Source organism: Pectinophora gossypiella, chromosome 14, assembly GCF_024362695.1.
Source record: "Pectinophora gossypiella chromosome 14, ilPecGoss1.1, whole genome shotgun sequence".
Taxonomy (NCBI): Eukaryota; Metazoa; Arthropoda; class Insecta; order Lepidoptera; family Gelechiidae; genus Pectinophora; species Pectinophora gossypiella.
In genome coordinates this window covers 10,742,075-10,766,014 of record NC_065417.1, presented here as the reverse complement: position 1 = coordinate 10,766,014, position 23,940 = coordinate 10,742,075, and the positions used below count along the sequence as shown (strand labels likewise).

The 23,940-nt window shown below is 37.8% G+C and overlaps 1 protein-coding gene across 5 annotated transcripts in view; it reads right to left on the bottom strand.

Annotated features, from left to right (window-relative positions):
* Window positions 1-6,974: 6,974 nt before the first annotated feature.
* LOC126372726 (collagen alpha-1(XVIII) chain-like) overlaps window positions 6,975-23,940 on the bottom strand; it is a 107,882-nt gene continuing 90,916 nt past the window's right edge. Inside the window, exons 5-27 of one of the 5 annotated variants that reach the window (XM_050018585.1) lie at window positions 21,358-21,381; window positions 20,959-20,985; window positions 20,015-20,042; window positions 19,716-19,753; window positions 19,507-19,596; window positions 19,251-19,373; window positions 18,720-18,914; window positions 17,978-18,127; window positions 17,618-17,735; window positions 17,251-17,340; window positions 15,483-15,544; window positions 15,045-15,245; window positions 14,751-14,885; window positions 14,382-14,459; window positions 13,802-14,015; window positions 12,828-12,901; window positions 12,348-12,440; window positions 11,664-11,792; window positions 10,719-10,867; window positions 9,761-9,943; window positions 8,343-8,486; window positions 7,725-7,799; window positions 6,975-7,192 (exon numbers count right to left, since the gene is read on the bottom strand). In XM_050018585.1, coding sequence (XP_049874542.1) covers window positions 7,132-7,192; window positions 7,725-7,799; window positions 8,343-8,486; window positions 9,761-9,943; window positions 10,719-10,867; window positions 11,664-11,792; window positions 12,348-12,440; window positions 12,828-12,901; window positions 13,802-14,015; window positions 14,382-14,459; window positions 14,751-14,885; window positions 15,045-15,245; window positions 15,483-15,544; window positions 17,251-17,340; window positions 17,618-17,735; window positions 17,978-18,127; window positions 18,720-18,914; window positions 19,251-19,373; window positions 19,507-19,596; window positions 19,716-19,753; window positions 20,015-20,042; window positions 20,959-20,985; window positions 21,358-21,381 — 2,481 coding nt within the window. In that variant the 3' untranslated portion in view covers window positions 6,975-7,131. Of the gene's footprint in view, window positions 7,193-7,724; window positions 7,800-8,342; window positions 8,487-9,760; window positions 9,944-10,718; window positions 10,868-11,663; window positions 11,793-12,347; window positions 12,441-12,827; window positions 12,902-13,801; window positions 14,016-14,381; window positions 14,460-14,750; window positions 14,886-15,044; window positions 15,246-15,482; window positions 15,545-17,250; window positions 17,341-17,617; window positions 17,736-17,977; window positions 18,128-18,719; window positions 18,915-19,250; window positions 19,374-19,506; window positions 19,597-19,715; window positions 19,754-20,014; window positions 20,043-20,958; window positions 20,986-21,357; window positions 21,382-22,688; window positions 22,722-23,940 lie in introns of all 5 variants that reach the window. The other 4 variants (XM_050018586.1, XM_050018588.1, XM_050018587.1 and 1 more) reach the window with 4 other exon arrangements.

Here is a 23,940-nt window from a genome sequence, read left to right as displayed (position 1 = left end):
CTAACATTCGACCATCCTGACGTCGTGCATGTCCTCATGCACGTAGACAAAACGTCCAATGTTCAAACCTAACATTCGGCGGGCCAAGTGATTCCACACTCATCGAGAACAGTTACAAAGCTTCACTTAAAATCTAAAAGTACAACGACATATAATCACATTTACGGGGTGAAACATCAGCTCTTCTTTCTAATCATAATATAAAGCTATTCAAGTTGTCAATAGTTCGCAAACCCTTCCTTCTCACGAACCATTGCAAAGCAATTGAGTGTGAACCTTCTTTCTCACACTTGTAATTATCGTATACAAACCTTCCTTCTTATATACGATAATTAAAATAATCATAATATAAAGCTACTCAAGTTGTCAATAGTTCGCAAACCCTTCCTTCTCACGAACCATTGCAAAGCAATTGAGTGTGAACCTTCTTTCTCACACTTGTAACTATCGTATACAAACCTTTCCTTCTTATATACGACAATTAAAATAATCATAATATTACAAAGCTATTCAAGTTGGCAATAGTTCGCAAACCTTTCTTTCTCACGAACTATTGCAAAGCAATTGAGTGTGAACCTTCTTTCTCACACTTGTAACTATCGTATACAAACCCTTCCTTCTTATATACGATAATTAAAATAATCATAATATTATGAAGCTATTCAAGTTGGCAATAGTTCGCAAACCCTTCTTTCTCACGAACTATTGCAAAGCAATTGAGTGTGAACCTTCTTTCTCACACTTGTAACTATCGTATACAAACCCTTCCTTCTTATATACGATAATTAAAATAATCATAATATTATGAAGCTATTCAAGTTGGCAATAGTTCGCAAACCCTTCTTTCTCACGAACTATTGCAAAGCAATTGAGTGTGAACCTTCTTTCTCACACTTGTAACTATCGTATACAAACCCTTCCTTCTTATATACGATAATTAAAATAATCATAATATTATAAAGCTATTCAAGTTGGCAATAGTTCGCAAACCCTTCTTTCTCACGAACTATTGCAAAGCAATTGAGTGTGAACCTTCTTTCTCACACTTGTAACTATCGTATACAAACCCTTCCTTCTTATATACGATAATTAAAATAATTGTGAACCCTCCTCACAAAATTGAAAGTCACCTTAACTAAATAGCTATGAGCCCTCCTTCTCAAGCTATTACTAAATACACATCTTACAGTTTCATCCAACAAACAGTACCTCTACTTACTTTCTTTTGATTATATATAATAATGACACAATCAGTCATCTTCATCACTACTTTCTTTATCATCATTAACGTGAATCCAGGGTGACATTCGATTTGTTAAATGAAGTAGTCATCAATCCCAACAAATTCAATCTCAAAAATATGTTTATTCAGTAGGTAACATTGTTACACTTTGAATCGTCAATTTTTACATCTTTAAGGGATTCCCGAACTGACAATAAAGTATAATTTTGCGTTTCGCATACTATTTCGTTCAACATAGGATTAATTTCCGCATCCATCTGAAGTCCAAACATTACCTTACCTCAGTCCGTCCCGTTGTCTTCCGACGGGTGTTGTTCATGCCCCATTGGACTCTACCTATCTTGTCATCCCAGACGTTCTTGTCAAAATTAAGATTTTGCGCAGTTAACGACCCTAACATCGTGCGATTACACTGCTCTACTTGTCCATTGGACCTAGGACTTGCAACTGCGTTCAACACGTGTCTAATACCTTTATCCGAGCAAAACGTTTGAACACGTACGATGTGAAGAAAGTACCGCGGTCGCTAATAATTCGATCTGGGTTTCTGAACGTATAGAAAATATCTTCTAATTCTCGCGTTGTTGTAACTGTTTTTGGTATTTCTGACTGGCCTGATAAATTTAAATTTCGTAAAGGCATCTACGACTACCAATAGGTAAGAGTTTTCCTCTCTTTGATCGCACAAAAAGGTCCAAGGTGATTGATGTACAGGGTGTGAAAAGGCACCTCGACTTTTCGTTTACGTGGAATAGGCCCTCATTTGAATTCGTTTTCTGTTATGTACTTTAACCCATCTGCATCAATATCAGTGGTAAGAAATTCCCGAATGCGACCCAGTTCACTATCACCTAATTGAAGAGTCTACAACCTGTCCCCCTCATTGATTGACATAACCGTCGGGTAAAGACCAGCGTCAATTTCCATTGAACTAAGATCCTCAATTGGGTTCCGAAATAGAAGGTCCACGTGCGACATTTTCGTGCCAGCACGATATTCAAAAAGCAAAAAACAGCCACCAGCGGGCAATACGTCTAACCAAATCGCGTTTGGAAAGCATGGAGCGCAACGCACTACAATCGGTCATGATTTTGAAATTCTGACCCAGAAGATAAACCCGAAACTTTTGAGCGAACTTACTATAGCAAGAGTCTCAAGTTTATAAACCTTTTCTCTTCTGGAGATGTCTGGCGACTATAGTACGCTACGGGATGGTAGGTGTCGTTTCCATTACGTCGCTGCATCAATATTCCACTGACGCCCACTTCACTGGCGTCAGTGTGCAACTGTGTTTCGGCGGTCGGGTCGTAAATGGCTAAGATTGGCCTATCTATCAGACTACTTTTGAGATCAACAAATGCGGCTTCTTGTTCCTCAGTCCAACACCATTCCACATCCTTCTTGAGCAAATTATTCAACGGATGTGATAAAGACGCGTAATTCCTTATAAATTTTCCGAAAATATCCTACTAGTCCCAGAAATTGGCGGACGGAATGTGGACTGGTGGGACGAGGAACATCAAACACTGACTGTGTCTTTTTATCAGCCGGCCGCACCCCAGCAGCGCTAATATCATAACCCAAATAGTTAATAATTCTGCTGTAAGAAATTACATTTTGCCAAATTCAGAGTTAGGCTTGCCTTTTCTATCAACTGTAAAGCCCTTTCTTACCTATCCAAACACTCTTCTACATCCTTTTCGTAAGTTAATACGTCATCGATGTAAGCAGTAGCTTCTGAGAACCTAGCGGAAACCAATACCTTATTCATCAGCCTTTGAAATACAGCTGGTTCGTTAGCCAACCCAAACGGCATACGATTAAATTCATATTGGTCGTCTGGGGTGATAAAGGAAGTTAAGGGTTTCGATTCTTCTGCAATAGGCACCTGGTAGTATCCAGATGCCAGATCCAAGGTTATAAAGTAGGCCTGCCCCACTAATCGAGCAATCTCGTCTTCAATCACTGCCATCAGGTACCTTATCTTAACTGTCATTGAATTCAGAAACCTATAATCAACACAGAGCCTTTGTTTACCGTCCTTCTTACGAACCAACATAATTGGACTCGCATATTCCGATACAATTTCTCGTACAATCCCCGCATTCATCATCTCACCAACCATTTCTCTTACTTGTTGTCGTTCCTTGTGCGACAATATGTAAGGCCGGTAAACCACAGGACGCTCAATATTCAATTCAATTTTCATTTCAGTCATATTTGTACATCCCAACTCCTCTAATGATTGCGCGAAGCAATGCTTGTATTCGTTCAAAATGTTAAAATAGACGTCGTTTATGTGGCTCTTCAAGCGTTTTTGCTAAAGTTAACATCTTTATGCTCTATACCTAAATGCTCGCCAACGAGGTCTGTGGGTGATGTACAAATATGATTGACAATCTGAACTCTATTTCATCTACCTATAATATCACCTTCATCAATATAACAAAAGCTGACAATGGGGTAATATGAACAAAGAGCTGACCTTCCTCTACTTTGTATAACCCGCCGGCTATCGTGAATTCTCGTTTTGGCTTCCCCACGACTCTTCCGCCAAGCCTAACATATCAATTAATCACAACATCAGTACGAGCTCTGATAATCGCCTCTCCACTCAATCTTGCGCATGAAGCGGAGACGACCTTTACATTCGCAGTATCACCACTACCACCGTTAGCAAAAGGGAATTCATCATCATAATAAAACCTCAATTCGTTGGCATTCTTGAATACCAGCACCTGCTTCTGTTCGGTGAAGGACTGTCCTACTAATATCGGACAATTGAGCAGATTACTGTCAACCACGTGACACAAAACATCCGCACTAACACCGTCGATGCATAAATTAACCTGTGTCCTGCCCATGGACAAAATAAAATCACTACCAAAACTTTTAGTGGAGTCGGGGGTTGATCACAAGTCTACCCCAAAATCAGTGTCGTTGTTTGTTTTATGAGCGAAACTTCGCTACCGAAATCTATAAACGATATCATAGAGGTGTCATTTACCCTAACTGTATTGAAATATTTTGAGCCCGACTTAGAGGTAAGTATGCGCATGATTTTAGGAATGTTACCTAGATTATCACGGTTTTCAAAAAAAAAGGGACTCTGCAAGTTTCCATTTTATGACCGAACCTACGACATCCTGTACATTGGACCAGAGGTTTGGGGCATTTAAGATACGGGTAACCTTTTTCCCTACAGTTAAAACAAAATAATTTGTAACTTGAATTTTTTTTTGAAGTCTTAACTGATTTATCCCTATTGTCATTATTACTTCCCGCTGTGGATTCAGTCGACTACTTTGTTTTATTAAAATGAAAGCGATCGGGCGGCGGTTGGTTCTCCTTATTACTCATCAGAAAATGGAGTTGATCAGGCTGCGTACATCGTAACGCTTATCGCTGGATCTAATTGTCTTGTCACTTAATCCGTGGATAATGCAGTCCACGGCTCGTTTCCCTTCGATGTCACACCGGTTCACGATGGCTAATTCTTCATAATAATAAACCTCTAGCGGTTCACCAAACCTACTCTTTCGCCTAAGCGTATCCTCCAGGGATTGGCCATAATCATGTTCAAAAGGAAATGCGTCTAACCACTTTTGCTGCCATTCTGCCCAGCTGTACAAAATAGAATTGAAGCTTTCATACCAAACTTTGGCCAACTCCTGCAGTTTCTGCATTGCGAAGTGGATAACGGTTGTTCTCATCCCATCCGTAAACAGTGGCACACTCATTAACTTTCTTTAACCAAGTATCAATCTTTTGACTTTTCGATGAGGGTCCAAATTCGGGTAACATGGTTCATAATACTACTGGAAGGATGTGATGTGGCGACTGCTGTCGGATTTGGTTAAGATCTTAAGTTAACTAATGATTCAACAATATTAAGAACATCTTTAGATGAAAATGTAGGGCTATCTGACCTTTCTATTCCCTTAGCTGCCGACGAACGTCGCACCTCCTGCCCTTCGCCGCGACGTCGTTGGCTGTGTCGCTCGTTGTGCCGATGCGTGAAGCGACGTCTCTCTCCGGCTGCACTCCCGGCTCTCTCTCCGGCTGTGCTCCCGGCTTGTATCGGCTCGGCTCGGCTGCGCTCCCGGCTTGTATCGGCTCAGCTCGGCTCGGCTCGGCTCGGCTCGTCTCGGCTCGTCAGTCGTCTTCGTGGAACGATCTCGTCTTCAAGAGGCATAATCTGGAACTCGAAAACATTGGAACATGTAAATATTCTTCAGATAACCCTATAATATTTTGGATATATTTCCAAAGTAAAATATCTCAAAAACGGTGTATCCTAATTAACACATATGGATACGATCCCACTTCTGAAATGTAGTAATACCACGGTAACATGATCATTAACTAACATACGGATACCTGGATATACAGAAAGCTGCCTCAGGTACATGCTCTATAAATAAAACAACCATTGAAATAATAAATAATAAGTATATTGGTTACTTACTCTAAATTTCCAAAACGCACGCGTGCTCAAACACAAGTGTACACGTGTTCAAAATGGTACGTCTGCCTTCGATGCGTGCTCGAATCAAAAGAACCCCAATGAAAGACAAACACGCCTTTTTATACCCTTTCTCCTAGTGTTGCCATATGAAGGCAACACAAATTCGCACAAAATTACAGAAAACCTAACACTACCGTGAAGCTTCGTGCGTCTTAAAGTTAGCGAATGATTGGAGGGCAAAGTTGAAGTATAGATTAGTTGCTTATACTTGTACGGCGCGCGTTTAGCGCTCAATAGCTTGACCCTTCCAACCTCTTTTCTAAATTTCGTGGTACACACAGAAATGAAAAATGTGCTACTATGACGTCAGAATGGCGACTGAATGTTTTTTTTTTCGTATTTCAGCCACCTGATAAAATACTGGCTGGAACAAAAAAACGACACCGAAAGATCCCGCACTGAAAAAGAAGCGCTGGTAAGAAAAATATGGCATATTCGTAAAGTATATATTCTTATGTAGTTTAATAATTAAATAATAGATTAATTTATGACTATTAATACAAAAAAATAGGTGTCTAAAAATGAAACGAAAGCTAATAAGCTGGAAAATAGGTTTCCAGTTGTAATTTGTGTCACAAAATGTGTGTCCATCCACTGCAGGGTGAATTAGATTAAAGAAAATGAGAAATTATTAAAAAAAAACCTAATTCCGAGTCCTGTTACTGAATGGTGGCTAAGGGATAATATGCGATATCGAGGCAGACCACCAGCCCTATGGTTGGATGACATTGAGAGGTACGCCGGAAAGCAATGGATGAGACTTGCACAGGACCGGAAAGGATCGCGTGAAAGAGAGGAGGACCATACCCAGCAGTGTCCAACGACACAGACTGAGTAGATAGATAGAATGACCTCGAATTTCTGGAGTTGCTAACACGTGGTTTTGTGAGACTTTTCAGTAGGTAACGTAGAAAATGATAATATCGAAGCTATATAAAATTATGCTTTTATTTCTCCAATGTGTGGGTAGCCTTTTTATCTGAATAAAGAAATCATTATTATTATTATTATTTGTATGTCGTTTCCATATCTCGAGCCTACGTAGTCCTGGACTTTTAGGCGTACGTGTTTATTATTATTATTATTATAATAGAGCTTCTTAGTTCCCATTCCGAAGTTTTAAATCTTTATTACACATTATAAGAACAAAGACTTCAACGTAACAAAGCAATACAAGAAGTTGCTTTAAAAAAACAATTAAAAAAAGCTTTAAAAGGTTTATTGTAATTAAGTCATGATGTTTACTTTATTCACTCAAACTTTCAATTAAAAAAATTATTTTTTTTTCAACATCTATACAATCTTTCATATTCTCCAAATAAACTATTTATCTAATACAATATTAACGCAGTTAGTTTTGCTATAAACTAGGTATACCGTTTTCACGTAGGATAGGATTATAATGTTCACGTGATCTGGATCTGAAATAAAATAAATATGTATTGGCCCCGATTCCTGCAAACTCCTCCTAAGTTTATTTTAAGTTATGCCTGCCATTATCTTATCCGCCGAAAAGGAAAGGAATGGATGATTGACAATCTGTTTTAATTTTTTAATTATAAAAAATATATTTTTTTCTATTATATAAAGCTTTTTCGAGAAAATAAAAACTTTAAGGGGTATAAAATAACCGTTTGTATTTTTTTAAATACTTAACCGAAAACTGTCAAGTAGGCAATTATGATGGTCCTTTATTTTTATTTTATTTTGATGTGACGTAGATTTGCCGCAGATGGCATTAACTACTTGCCCGGACGAATGGGGAGCGCTGAAGGCTCTCACCCGGTTATGATGGTCCATCATGTTAGAAACAATCTAAATATACAACCTCGCTGCGTTTCTGTCCGCTCCAACACGGAGTACGGGCGCAGGTTCGAGCTGTTTTTTTTTTATTAATAACTTGGTCGGACAAATGGAGCGTTAGATAATTATAATTTGTATGAAAAAACTTACGATACGTGCTTTGGGCGTTTTCTTGTCGCCGTGGCTTCTACACATAAAACTATTAGCTTACTATCACAGGGATACCTGAAACACAAAAAAATGATTACATAAACAGCCTATATAAGTCCCACTGCTGGGCACAGGCCTCCCCTCAATCAACCGGAGGGGGTATGGAGCATACTCCACCACGCTGCTCCACTGCGGGTTGGTGGAGGTGTTTTTACGGCTAATAGCCGGGACCAACGGCTTAACGTGCCCTCCGAACCACGGAATCATCTTACTTTTTCGGTCAATCAGGTGATTCAAGCCTGAAAAGTCCTTACCAAACAAAGGACAGTCTCACAAAGTGATTTCGACAATGTCCCCGTCGGGAATCGAACCCGGACCTCCAGATCTTAGGTTTTATTATTATTAATTAGGGGGTTAAAATGGCCACATCGAAGCAATTCATCTAAGATAGCAATATTGCTATTTGACAGTTTGCATTGCGCACGTATGTATAGTGAGTCGGTGGAGTAATCGCCTTCATTACTCCACAGATAGGGCGTGTAGAACGGCGACGATCACTCCACCAACAAGAGCGTAGCTCTTAAAGAGAGAGAGTATAGTGAGAGACTGTTTACTTACAATTCTTGCCCCAGAAGTCTACTGTCCCTCAGTGGGGACGCCACTCCGTAATACTCAGGATTATCGGACTCCCACTCCTCACAGAAAGCTTTTGGCGTACGTACTCCAAAAGCATTACCTCCATGCCAAACAGCCTTCTGATGCCTGAAAGTTAAACACATGACATACTAACACGTTGAACGCTGGACTAAAAATCATGGTTTAGCTGAGTGAGTCGCGACGGATACCGTCTCTTCTAACATAGGCCATGTCAGGGGAATTTGGCGACTCAATAATAACCCTGATTCACCTCACAACCCACACGAAAGGAGGTTTTTTAGTTATTTTCAGACAGTATTCACAAAAATAGTCTACGACTTTTTGACAATTCTCACATTTTTGGTGTGGCCCCAGGGGAAAGTAAATCGTCGCAAACATTGTGTCTGTCATGGCGGTCAACGTGTTAAGGATATTTATTTAATTGGATACGGGAGTCTAATTTTCTAACCAACTAATGTCACCTCTATGTAAAAATTACATAAGAGTTAGCGTTTAACACTATCAAGGATAGTCTTCTTCTATCGTGTAGGTTGTGGGGTGGAGTACCAACCTCATCAACCCTGGTGTCAGGGTTACTATTAAGCCCCTAAAGGCCCCTAACATAAGTAGTAACCGGGACCAACGGCTAAACGTGCCTTCCGAAGCACGGATCATCTTATTTTCGGATAATCACCTGATCAGCCAATAAGGCTGATCACCTGATCAGCCTGTAATGTCCTAACCAAACTAGGGACCACAAAGTAATTTTTGTGATATGTCCCCACCGGGATTCGAACCTAGGACTTCCGGCTCGTTATCCCAACGCTCAACCACTGGACCACGGAGGTCATTAAGTATCAAGGATAGTACGCCTATAAACTATTCTGAGACTAAGTAGTTTGTCGTAATTAACTTTTTATTTATTATACCCCTGATTGAACTAATTATTATTCTACGCTTCGGAAGGCACACCAAGCCGTTGGTCCCGGATTTAGGGGAAATCTGTGCCCATTAGTGGGATAATGCACTTTTATATTATGTTCTTTTCATCAATCGTGTCATATACGCACGCCGGTTTAGAATATATCGCACTGATCGTCAGATGTGGAGGACGCAAGGGAAGTATGTCAGGATCGAAGCAAATACAATTCCATATCAGAAATCAGAATCATTTATTCAACGTAATTATCATGGATAAACTTGTTGAAGGTCAATGTAACATTTTTGAATTTACGTCATTTCGCAAGGTGTTATGTCTGAGGAGAAGAAATGAAAAACCAATGAGGGTTTTTAAACGTGTGCAAAGATTGTTCGCATCTTCATTAGAGTATAATAAATTCTTAAGTCTATTTGCCCTACTAACCTTTTTAAAAAGAAAAAAAAAATAAGAAAAAACTCACCATGTAGGATCAATGAAAACGTTTTTCCTGCTAAAGCTGTAAATGTTCGCTGACGTCGGGAACAAGGCTCCGGTTCCATTGAACATTTCTGTCCATGTCTTGAACAACATTTCTCCGTGGAGGTTCACCACTGGTAGTTCCCTGTCGCGTTTCACCTTTACTAAATACCTCAGGTCTTCTACCCTAAAATGGGAAAAACGAACAACTGCGAATTAGTCGCGAAGACACAAGTGACAAATAAAGAAAGAAATAAATTATTTAATTATTATTATACAAGAATACCATACACAGTCTTCATCGTCATCATTAGACGGAAATCGTCTACTGCTGGACATAGCCCTCCTCTTAGACTCGCCAGAATGACCGATCCTCTGCTGTCCGCATCCAGCGTTTATCCGCATACACACAGTAGTATAGGCAATGTACAGTTACGTAATGTTTCATTGTAACTAAATTATCTACGTATACTTGAATCATTTACTTGAATAGACTTAAACTTACACAAAATAACAATTAACAAAAAAAAGTTATGATGCTGGTCGGAATTACTGTATTTTCCATAGGCAATATACAGTTACGTAATGTTTCATGGTAGCTTAATTATCTACGTATACTTGAATCATTTACTTGAATATACTAGAGTTGTAGATGGCCTTTTTTTTTAAAAAAAAATGTGGTAAATATGTAGATAAGGCTTTAGGCGGTACACGGTTACTTATTAAATACCTGTTCATTCGAGGAAAAGTGAAATTATAATGAAAAAAGAAGTGAAGCAAAAGCAAAAAAGTCACGTTCATAACCCCTAGCTTTCAAACACCAAAACAAAATACCTACCTCTGTATAATAAATAATTATTATCTGTTATTTTCACAGCGAGACACAACCTACAAATTGATTGCTCGAAAACTGATCACTTAATCAAAATATAAGAGTACCATTGAAAACACAGACCACTTACTTATTAGCCAAGAAGGCTACAAAGTTGCCATCAAAGCCATAGTTCCACGATTCTCGATGGCATGCGTAGTTTGCAGCGTTTCTTCCCGTGCGATTGTTGAAAGAGTACATTTTACCTGAATAAGGCTCATTTAGAGCAGCCAATCGAATCTGAAAAATGAGTTTAAAATTATCCACCGTAGCAGTAGTAGTATAATAGGTAAAATGTTTATTCAATTGTTTTTATCAATGAAATGGTACGGTACGACGCAACTTCATGTGAAAACTAACTTGTCGCGCCAAAAATTCTAAGTATGACACGAGCAAAACGTCTTGAACCTAAATAAAGCTTTTATCTACTTATCTACCAACTATTGAGCAAACATTCGGAAATGACACGTGTAAAAAGTATTGGAAGATCTTGGTACATTTCCAAAGGTAGATATATCCATAGAAAATCTGTTGGTAACAGATGAACGGATTCATATTTATTAGAATAGTAGTTCGATCAAGTTCTTATAAATATACCTAGTGTATAATAGAAACCAATTTCAACAAAAACTGAGGTATTGCTCAACCAGAGCTTTTGTGACAGTGGGCTGAAACTTATGAATAAATAATTTATACTTGGTTAAATATATAGTAGCCACTCCTTAACACGTTGATGACCAGAAAGGTCATAACCGCCGTAATTAACGTACTAAATCTAACAGAACTGCCATGCACGATGTTTTAAATTTTGCAGTAACAACAGAACGGTTAACACTGTCTAATAACACAGGCATATTACTGTGAAAAATGTCACCGATGCTATAGCTGTCAACAGCTATTATATATAGCCTTTCGTGTCATCCGCTTATACACAAAACACTTCTTGTGTCAAAACATGGTATATAACTGTCCATTAACATGTTAACGACCCCCCGCAACAGGGGATCACATTTTTTTTTGACAATCATATACTTACGTGCGACCTTTCTGACGGAAGTTTAGGATGAGCAGGCCTGGGACGCTCTGTAGATGTTACTAAGCGACTTGGTACTGGGTGCAGAGTTGTAGTGGTGTAAGGCTCTCTAGTTTCTACTAAAGAACCCATCTGCAAATATTGAAATTAAAGGTTAGTTCGACCACGAAGGGATGAAAGGTTCGAAAAGCCCTAACGCGCATTTTGTATGAGTGTCGCTGTCGCCGGAACAACTCCAATCTCTTTTATTATTACTCCTGCAAACAGATGTCTACGATAGCTCTACTGCTTCTCAAATTCCACAGCCACTTTGCCGGCAATGTATGTTTTATATGATGATGCTACAATTGAAAGACTTCATTTTTCCACGAGGAGAAGAGATCGACGTAGGAACAAGCTTACCCAGAAAATGCCTATTCACCCGTGATTTAAAGGACCCCAGGTTATAAGATACAGGAAACACCGACGGCGGCAGCCCATTCCATTCCTTGGTTGTGCGCATTATGAAAGATGAAGCGAAGCGCTTGGCGCGGATTAGTGGTATGTCAACCAAGTAAGGATGGTAACCCGCCGTACGTCTGGATGACCTCAGATGGAATGGACTTGGTGGAATGAGCTGATGAAGCTCATGCCGTAGGTTCGACCGACCTTAAAGTAAATACAACGTTACGATAGCAAACAACTCACCACAACATATTGCCATCCATGTTCGACTCTTAACAGCAACATTTTTTCATGCAATACGTAAGCTAGCGTTCCCAGAGGTGTGCTCGATGTTCGCTGCAAAAAGGAAAAACTCGGCTTTATTGTTATCGATTCCATTATGAATATTATTCATAGCCGAATTATCTCGTTTATTTGCATCTGCGTTTTATTTGGGTACCTGCGTACATAAATTGAGCAAAATTACATAAAATCAATTTATGTTAAGTATGTTATAAAGTGAATGTTTGTCTTAGGGTAATCTCTGTAATATTATGTGTCGTATTACCTACCTTAATAGTCGATTGTTATTTACAAACACAATGCTTTTTAAGAAAAATAAATCCAGCTCACGCCCGTAATCCTTTATGGAGTAAACAGAGCCACAAGTCATCATAGATAACTTGCAGCTACTGTTGTTGGCGAAATCCTAAGATAGATATTTTGATAATGTATAAGTGGTACCTTTATAAGAGCCCTTTTTGTTCGTGCAATAAGAGTCATTGCCGTGTGAACGTCGTCTTCGTCATTTGGGTTACCTGCAAAAAAAAAAAGCTTTTGAGACAACTCTTGGCAATTGTTGGCAGCCTAACACTATCACATCTCATCATATCCAGCCACCCAAGTAACCCAATGATTGTCGAATTTGTTTCCGAATTCATGTTTGGACCATAAATGATTATCACGTGCTCAGCGGTGAAGGAAAACATCGTGAGGGAACCCACATTCCCGAGAAATGCTTTTTCGGAGATATGTTTCCTAACCTGTATGAGGCATGTTTTCCCTTCGCGAGTTAGAAGGTCAGACAAGCAGTCGCTTCTGTAAAAAACAGGACCTGTCAAATTTTCAGGTTGGGTAAGCGAACCCCGTGAAAAACAGGATAATGCTAGGAAGATGATGATGATCTCCAGCAACCATAGCATTGCCGCAAGTATGCTATCAAAAATGTAGAGATATTAATTGGGCTATTAGTTAAATCTACAAGATCTAATTTTTATTCCATTTTTCACAGTCTTGTGCCATAGAATAAGGAATAATACTTCATATAGAACGGCAACTCTCCGCTCTTCACCAGCGGCTGAGCTAGTTCACCTCACCACCCCTCGAACATAGTTTAATAATAATAATAATAATCATTTATTTTCAGATTTACAATCCATAGTTGTTAGTAAAAAATGCAGTCTTAACCTATTGTTAGTAGAAGACACAAAATAAATTAACGATATTGATACATTCTTTTAACGATTGCTAGTTTAGACTTGAATCGTATGGAGTCAGACGTCACACACACTGATGCGCGAGTATGATAACGTCAATGTGTGGTGTCTGTGAGAAAAGAGGTTGTTTACATGAAGTGTCCGAGGTGTGCTTGTGCGTACTTCAGCCGGCCTTCCTATTACATATTACGCCATATTTGTAATATAAAGGCTTATACTAACCATCCGTAAAAGCGTAATAAGTTTTCTCTGAAATGATTCCACCGGGCTCTCCTTTGGGCCCAGTTACAGTGAGGCCTGGGGGCCCTGGTGGACCTGGGGGTCCAGGTGCACCACCGTGGGTCTCACAAGTTGCTGGGCATTGCCCAGGTGGACCCTGTACACCCGCCACGCCGGGTTTCCCGTCTTGGCCTCTGTCACCTTTTTCTCCTTTTACCTGGAGGAATGTCATAATGTGTTAATAAGAAAACATTTCAAGTTTCAAGCGCTGAGGATGTTTCGGGGGATTTTCGTTGCATTCGAGTTTGTGTGCACGCGTTCATACAGAAATTCGTGGCGCGGCGCCTTTTCGTAAAAACTCTTATTGTAGGACAGGACAAATGGGGAGCGCTAAAGGCTCACATGGTGCAAAAAATTAAAACACCAGGCCTGAGGGTTTCCAGTTTGGTGGGAACCTCTTCTCAGAAGGTCGGTCGCCTGGGAGTACTAATATGAAATAATAAATCGACACAAATCATAATTTAGCAAAGAAATACAGATACGTCAGTTAGCAAAGTCAGCGACGCGTTTTAATCAAAATTACCTTTTGCAAATCAAGTAAACTAAGGCCGTCTCCCTTTTCACCTTTCGGTCCCTTTTCACCATTTTTGCCCACTGGCCCCTATAAAGTGAATAAAAAAAATTGGTAAAAAAGGGAATGCAAAGTTGACAAGGGCTTTGAAATAAAATAAATAATTGTTTAAAAAGCTTTAAAAATATTTCATATTATATTTTTTATAGGAAGCAAGAGAAGTGTGTCAGGATCGAAGTAAATGGAATTTTATAATCTCTGCTTTCTCCGGTGGGAAATAGGCGTGAGTTTATGTATGTATGTATGTATATTTTTCTAAATTTTTTTATTTGATCTTGTCAATATAATATTTATTTTATTTGTGTTATTGATTCATATTACCGCAGGTCCTCGTGGACCTATCGTTCCTTTATTTCCTTTTGGTCCACTAGGTCCTCTTTTCCCTGGAGGACCCAGTTTTCCAATTTGTCCAATTTTTCCTGGTGCGCCATGATCTCCCTTTTCGCCTTTAGGTCCCTGAAAATTGATAATTTTTAAAGTACTTAAAATTATTATGATAATATCTAAACTCTAAAAATAAACATTGTTTTATTGATATAAATATATTTAGCTTTCATTTTCATTGTTGGCTACTTTTATGTCATAGGGGGATTGAATAGATGATCCTGAACTAACCTGTACCACCGTAACATTAGCCAGTGGAGTGCCAATCCCAGGAGGGCCCGGTTCACCACGTTCTCCTTTATGGCCCCTGTGGCCCATAGGGCCCGGGTCTCCTTGCACTCCTTGAGGCCCTCTTTCTCCTTGGAGCCCGTGTCGGCCGTCTCTACCGGGTGACCCTGGGGGCCCAATAGGGCCTACGTCACCCTTATCACCCTGAAAGCAGAATGAAAAAATGACTAAGTGAAGAGGACAAATTGCACTCGTGTTCAGTTTAGAATACTTACTAACTTATGCATTATTTTGTTACTTAATTTACAATTCTATGAAGCTTAGGAAAACTTCCAAAACTCGCATAGCAACTGTTACATGATCTTCATATCATCTTCTTCAGTAGATATCTTTGTCTATAATGCATAAACTGTATTCTACGATAACAAACGTAGTAACTACCTTTTCACCTGGGACGCCTTGATCTCCTTTATGCCCCCTTATTTTTTCAATAATTGCTGCATCTATAGGTAGAAAATAAAAGAAATAGTAATTTTACAAAGATGTAACATTATAACAATAAATAACGCTTTATTACTACACCCTATCTCTATCCCAGACAGTTTTATTTTACTTTGTAATGTAAGAATATAATAACGCCCTATTAGAGAAAATAAACTCAGAGTATGCTGCTTATCATCTAAAAGTTCACTAAAGAGATCACGTTACTATACCAAAAATTGCTCCAAGTTTGTATTCTGGAATTACTCACGTTATTCCCATTAATTCAAAACATTTGGCATCCCACTAGTAATAAAGAACAAAGGCATTTAAACAGTATTCATTTTACATAAAAGCGAATATTCCTGCAAAAAACCTCGGCAAAAGTCAGTGTTCCACACGCAATAAAGACGCAATAAAAATAAATACACCATGCGACATTTGTGAACCAACATAAGGCAAACGTGCGTATGTATACCCTTTCACACGAATGAACGTAATCGCCGTTGTATTCCTTATAATATATAGTGTTTTATGAAAGAGCTTTTGAAAACATTTTCATCCCATCTTTGAGAGAACATTACCATTCTTAAGAATTATTAATTTAAAGAGCAGAGGGTTTGAAATAGCCACATCGAAGCAATTCATCTAAAAAAGCAATATTGCAATTTGACATTTACGCCTATAAAAGATGCGCAATGCAAACAAATGTGAAATAGCAATATTGCTTTTTTTAGATGTATCGCTTCGATGTAGACTTTTTCCCCAAGACAATGTAATTTTAATTTTGTGTACAAGTTAATATGTCGTAAATTATTATATTATTTACTATGAGCTGGAATATTAAAAGTTTTATGCTCCAAATCTAGGACAGGAGGAAAGATATAAATTTCATCATTATCTTCGCATACCTAACCTGAAGATTTGACAGGTCCAGTTTTTCTTCAGAAGCGACTGCCTGTCTGATCTTCAAACCCGCGGAGGGAAAACCAGCCCAAAACAAGATAGGTTACATACTTCCGTAACGCATTACTTGGGAATGTGGGTTTCCTCACGATGTTTTCCTTTACCGCTGACAAAAACATAAGGTAAGACGTAGGGTAAGACATAAAGTTTAGAACATAATTTATATGGCTTCCTTAATCACGGTCCTATTAAATTGTGTTTACCAAAAACTTGTTTAAGCAGGAAATAATAAAATTGCAATTTCTACCATAAACCACGACAATCCATAGGAAAACATTCCTGTCCCTTACACTGTAATGCTTCCGCTCGACGATGAAACATGTAAAGAAAAATAAAGGATAAAAGGAAACAGAAAGTGATTTAGATAAAAAGAATCTCCAACGCGTTTCGTTCGACCGAAAAATGACACAACCAGCCCTCTGTACAGATATTTGGAGGAAATAAATTTATGTGAGCCATTTAGTCTCTCTCTTTTCTACACAGTGAACTAGAAGAGTATAACAATATACCCTTTCGATGTTCATCTGACAATAGCACGCGGGGTTCAAGGATAAGGATCAAAGCCAATACAACCAATAGTAGCAAAAAATGTTTGGGGATTCAATCTACTTACGTTATTACATGATCGTGACCAGAATGCCTTGTTTCATATTGAAATTTATTCAGGTTATCTGTCTGAAGCTAGAATGATCTGAATAAACAGTGGATTGTTTGGATGGATGATGAATTTTAGATCTATTGAAATGAAGTTCGGATGTCTTACTTTCGTCTGGATCCATTGAAGTATCTAGTAACGAGGATAATGTTGCGGGTAAACCTGGCAAGCCGGGTGTTCCTTTATCTCCCCTGTCACCTTAAATGAAAAACAAGTAATGTTCAAGAAACATAATAATACGCGTCATATAATTTAGTTGCTAGTAGTTTTGTAGGTAGTTGACTTGTATTATTTAAAACAAGAAACGATACAAGGTGCTTTAGTTTATTACCAAAACACGAATACCCATTAATACCCAAAAATCTTTTTAATTTTATAACTCGCATCTATCATCATAATATTTTTTTATGAATTTTCCTGATTCATCTTTAGTCATTTTTGACTCGTATTATTTTAAGCTGAAAGTTCATGTTACCCTTTTCTCCTTTCTCTGCATTTCTACCATGGGCACCGGGCTCCCCAGGAAGACCATCACGACCCGATTCACCTCGTTCACCTTTTTCACCTCGCGGCCCTTCGGGTCCGTGGTGACCCTTAAAAATAAACACGGAATTATTATAGTGGAGTTTTTTCTTGTTAAAGAAACTCAACAATTAAACGCTTGAAAAGTACACGGCCCAAGTACAAGCCGCCGCCGTGCAAGTACAGCGGACACTTTTGAATGGAGTACTGCTAGTTATGCTGAAATTTTATATTATTTGGGTATTAAGTATTAAAATTAAGAAAATATACCGTATCAACACCTGAAACAGTAAGATCAACATGATGAGCTTACCGTGTCACCTTTATCCCCTTTGACTCCCTGATCCCCCTTTGTACCCTTTTCTCCTTGAGGTCCTCTGGGTCCAGAGTCACCTTGCGGCCCAGTAGGCCCCATATCACCTTTTTCTCCAGGTACAGCTATTCCTTTTGCCTCTTCTGTTTCCTGTCAATACAAGTTCTGACACTAATTGTTTTCAATAATGTTAAACGGGGAATAAAATGCTCATCTATGTTAGTAATGCATTTGGATGCAACAACATAGAATAAGAATAAGATGTATTTAGAGCAATGTTTCGGTTGCCTAGATATTGTAGTGCCTCTGGGATGTTCTGTTTCTGGCGCACAGATGGTTTTGCAGCTGTGTTAAGGAAACGTGTTGCTTCTCTCATGCAGAGAGTAATGTCCAGTTCTAACACCATCATTAGAAGTATTGCGACAAGTTTCGACTCTCACATCATGCGATTCTGGACATTGCTCTCTGTGGGGAAAAAGTAGTGGTATACTATGATAGTTATTTAAGTAAGTATTGTTATTATTGTCAGGTGTTGTTATTTTTGTAAATTTTATTATTATATTTTAATTGTGTTGTATTTTGTATGTATGGAATGTTTTCTGAAATAAAGCTTTATTATTATTGTTATTATTAATAAGTCTTCTTTAGTTAGTTTGTTCGTTACGATTCAAACTACGTATAAGTAAATTGTACAATTTCTACTAATAATTAGATTATATTTGCGAAAATATAATTTAATCACCTTACACTTGGGACCAGGAGGCCCAGGTGGGCCTATTAGCCCTGGAGGTCCTCGAGGTCCTAGCATACCATCTATTCCGGGCTCTCCTTTAGGCCCAGGATCTCCATCTTTTCCCGGAGGGCCTACATCACCTCTTTCACCCATTTCTCCTTTGAGGCCAACTGGGCCTCTCTCACCCTGCTCTCCTTGTTTACCCTGAAATTTAGTCGTTTTATTAGTTATTTTCATATTTTAATTACCTTAACTAGTAATTAAAAAGCTGTAGATCAGGGGGGTTAAAATTGCCACATAGAAGCAATTCATCTAAAAAAGCAATATTGCTATTGCAATATTGCGCACCTAATTTTATATGCGCAAATGTCAAATGCCATATTGCTTTTTTTGATGAATTGCTTCGATGTGGCCATTTTAACTTAAAAATTATTTATAGGTATTAAAAAATGTATGTTTCAATGTTGAGAACATGGCTCTGTTGAATTAATAGTAGAAATAACATTACAGAGTAACAGAAAATTTGAAGAGGGAACTAACCGTTAACCCAGGAGAACCTGTGTCCCCCGGTTCCCCTCGAAGGCCCATTTCTCCGCGAGGCCCTTTCATTTCTGGCATCGTCCGTAGCAGATTTGAAACTATCTTCTCTGAACAGGAACAAGTCTGAAATGTTTTACTTATGATTCTCTATTTTAGAATATTGTTCTTCTATGTATTGATGGTCATATCACAATTAGATTTTGACTTGCCATCATGGTTAAGTAGGGTAAAATGACTTTAAATCGGTAGTACTTACACCAGGCTCTGCGTTTTTTCCAGGATTCCCAGGTGGACCTTGAGGCCCGGGAGGCCCTTGCGGTCCAATACGTGAGTCTCCTGGAGCACCCTGCAAAAATGAAGATGTCTTACACATGTTTAAATTTAAACCGTTGCAGTATATTTATAGATAACTTTGTAAGTGGTTTTTAATTACAGGTGTCGTGGTATAAGTTTACTTCTTCTTACCTTATCACCTTTTTCTCCTTTTATGAATGACGGAACATCTGGAAAATACAACATTTATGAGTAAGTATAATTATTGTCGATTTTATTTAATAATAATTCTATCGATAAACTTTTAAAATTCGAATTTTCAAATATTTTACAAAGACTGCTGCTAGGAAATAGAAACCATCTAGATAAAGAAAGGTCTTTAGCTCATATTGTTAGTGTTATATTTATCTATTTTCCATATTCCCTTAGCTCACAACATCATAATTATTGAGGCTTTTTTTAAACAACTTATAAAATTGGATATCACTTACCTATAGTTGTGTCCATGTCGCCAGTAAACTGAAATATTTAAGTCTTCTTTTAAAAACTTGTTTGAAATGTGCGACGTTTAGCTTGAAAGGTACAACTTCATTGTTCGCATTTGTTTATTTTTTTAATTTCACTTTGTTATCACTACATTACAATAGGCTACTTACTTTGTACAGTAACTTTTTACTAAATATAAGAGAAAATACTATGGAAATTGTATAAAAAAGCACACAGTGATGTTATAGAATAACGTGATATTATAAAAAAACCAAATAGAAAAAAGAAAATGTTCTTCGTCAGTTTTAGATTTGTCTTTATTTAGTAATCAGAATATCATAATTTATCTTTTACCTAGGATACTATCCAATTGTAGGGTAACCCATCAGTTTGAATAATGTTTGGTCCGATAACACCAAAAAAAAACGAATCCAATCGACACTTAGCACAATCTGATTCGCAACTGTTTTTTTTTTTTGACTTGACTTATCGAACCTTTGCTGCATATGGCATTCACTACTTGCCCAGACAAATGGTGAGCGCTGATGGCACTCACCCGGTGGCGATCGCAACACAAGTGAGCGTTTTGAATTAGGACTTTCAAATCACGGCATGAAATGCCTCTGTGCTTGCTTTTTTAGACGGAGTCATTCGAAAGACTATCTTTAAAACTCTAATGTGTTAAATTTGATTAATTTCGGTCAGAGATAAGCCAACAATGAAGTACCTTTAACTGCAAAAACGTCTGATTGTAGTTTAAAATATTAGTAGGTTAAACTTTTATTCATTATTCAGTTTTGCCAATTGAGTTATAAATTGAACAGTATGACAGAAGCATATAAAGCTCTTTTATTTTCGAGTATTTTATAAATTTAAGCAGTGGAAGGTTGTCAATGAAGCCAATTAGAAGATAAAAATAAAGAAAAAGTAAAATTTAGTCTCCACTTACTATCTCAAGATTCTCAGGTGAGGTATCCTAAAAGTCACGTAAATTATTAGTTGTTTAATTTTTGTTAATTAAAATTTAAATTGTTTTGATAATTTTTGTCTATGTCATCATGTTTTTTATTTACAAAGTATCCTACTAATGAACAAAAAGAAAAATTTCAAAAGTGTTTGTATGCTAGAATAATCTTTTAATTAAAAGAAGACACAAATTAATATTTTGTTTTGAGAACTTTTTTTAACAATTCTATTTTATGATAACAATTATAAAAAGTTTTTAAAATCTCAGACGTAGGGTTGGATGGACCCTTATTTTTAATAATCACAGTCGCTTACTCAACAACTTATTTGAAATTTTTCGTTTTATCACTACAACTATTTACATGGAATATTGCTTACTTACTCCATCATCGTCCTCTGAGTCAGTCTACGGAAGAAATGAAATAGAGTTAGTTACAAAGTGTGCCCAATTACATTGCAATACTTAGTATTTAAGTTTAAGACAAATGTGGCTCGCTGCCATAACAATAAATAGTTGAAGTATCTTTTCTTCTTAAATTCTCAATAATATCTTCATGTAACTAAGGGTAAGAGAGAGATTTTACAGTATGTTGGTGATAGTGTAATTGATGTTTGGTAAAGGCATATAATAAGGAATAATATTACGTATAGAATGACAACTCTCTGCCCCCCACCAGCGTCTGAGCTAGGTTTACCCTAACCCCTCTCGGATATAGTTTACTATACCCTTTACTTTACCCTTTGGGGTAAAGGGGTTGGGGAAGACTAAAGTCTTCAATCGTATGGCAACAGACGTCACACTATGCGCGTGTTCGGTAACGTCAGTGTGTGGTGTTTGTGTAAACGATGTGTTGTGTATGAAGTATCTTGGGTGTGGTAAAGGTTAAAACTCTGTCGAAACAGATGTACCTACGTTCATGCAAGAATTTACGAGAGGAAAAAAAAAAAATTGTTTTACTCATGCCTTGAAATGAGCGTCAATTATAATTATCCAAACAAAAATAATCACGCTAGGACAAGTGATGTAATGTCACTTAGCAGCTCCAATAGAGCGCTGAAATTATCGCTAATTCCCTATCTGTACTCTATTCTTATTCAATTAAAAGAGTGTTGTCATTTTAACTGTAAACGGTGGTCAATGCGTCTCCATGTCCTATTTACAGATCAAAATGTCTACAAAATAGATCTTAGTTTTATACATTCATTCAAACATATAAACTGAAGCCTATTTCGGGGTAAGCAGAGACTATGGAATTCCATTTCTGTCCTGTTTCCTGCTACAGTTTTCTCGTTTCTACCACATTCATCAATTGTTTCATACACATGGATATTCCCAGTTAGTCAATGTATGTCCTTCTAGGCCTCATCTCTCTCTTTTTATTTCTTAGTTTCATGAAAGTTTTTTTTTTGAAATACTTACAGTGCTAGGCAAATCAATAGTTGAAAGATGAGGACGAAATGTTGTCGAGCCATATTTGTTTAAACATAAACGCTTAAAAATAAATAAATAGAAATATAAAATAATTATAAATAACAAGGCGGTGCGATATATTTAGCCTAGGTGCAATTTTTGAGTCCGAACCAGAAATTTTGAAGATTCCCATTTTATTAATTTTAGCCAAACATGAATTTCGCCCCAATTTTGCTGTGAAAGTTAACGAGTATACAATTATAGCCACAAAAAGCGGAGTAATAAAATTCAAAATTCTTCACCATACTAACACTACTATCGGGTAAAATTGGCATCTGAAACACATAATTTAGAATAATAAACAAATAATAATTTCAGTGTAATAACTACACTGATATCTATAAACATATTGGTGAAAATATAGAGTGCAATAAATACTCAGAATACACTACATTAAATATTATTATTTTAAAACAATACTAGAAATACTAAAACAATACACAATATTCCTAAATTGTTATCATAAATTTTGTAAAATTACACTGCCGTACCTACATAGGTTTTTGCGAATATACACTAATTTGAATAATTTTCAGATGTTCAAATCCCCATGCTATATCGACATTCTTATACTCGTATATTATATTCCAAGGATTAGATTGGTTCTTCTTCTTCTTCTATCGTGTGGGTTATGAGGTGGAGTACCAACCTCATCAACCCTGGTGTCAGGGTTATTATTGAGCCGCCAAAAGGCCCCTGACATGGCTCATGTAACGACGACTTACTTACATCAGTAAGTAGTAACGGCTTAACGTGCCTTCCGAAGTACGGATCATCTTACTGTCGGACAATCAGGTGATCAGCCTGTAATGTCCTAACCAAACTAGGGATCACAAAGTTCTTTTTGTAATATCTCCCCACCGGGATTCGAACCTGGGACCTCCGGATCGTGAGCCCTACGCTCAACCACTGGACGACTATTACGACAACTTTTGTTCATTTATTGAAATTTTAGCCAATCACAGTGTAGAACTTCCATCTGCCACGATACGATCACGACCCAGATCAGTTCGACTTCCCAACCCTCTATATAAGAAGACAAGCGGAAACAAGCGCGGAAAATTCAAACTGTTTCAGTTAGTATAGAAACGCGCGAATATATTCACGACGAATCGCTGCCTCATTCTGTCGACTACATCAGCTAACTATTGGTCCACCAAAACACGCACTCACTCAAATTACGAACAGTTTTGTCAGTATGTTGACCATGTGGCTACGCTTCGCTTTGTAACGATACTCGAAGTCGAGTAATATACGAACAAAGTAAGACCAGCTCTGTAATGTGAAGCTCGGTTGTAGCTCATAGCTTGGTCATCAATCAACAAAGTATGCTTATGTGGTAAGGCAGTGAGTGAATATGTTTGACTGTGTATGAGCAGACATTTACAGGCTTACTATCTTCTGCTCTTGTGTGGGTTCTGATTGTGGGACCAATGATTGAAACCAACTTTGGTGTCAGGGTTATTATTGAGCCGCCAAAAGCCCCGGACATCA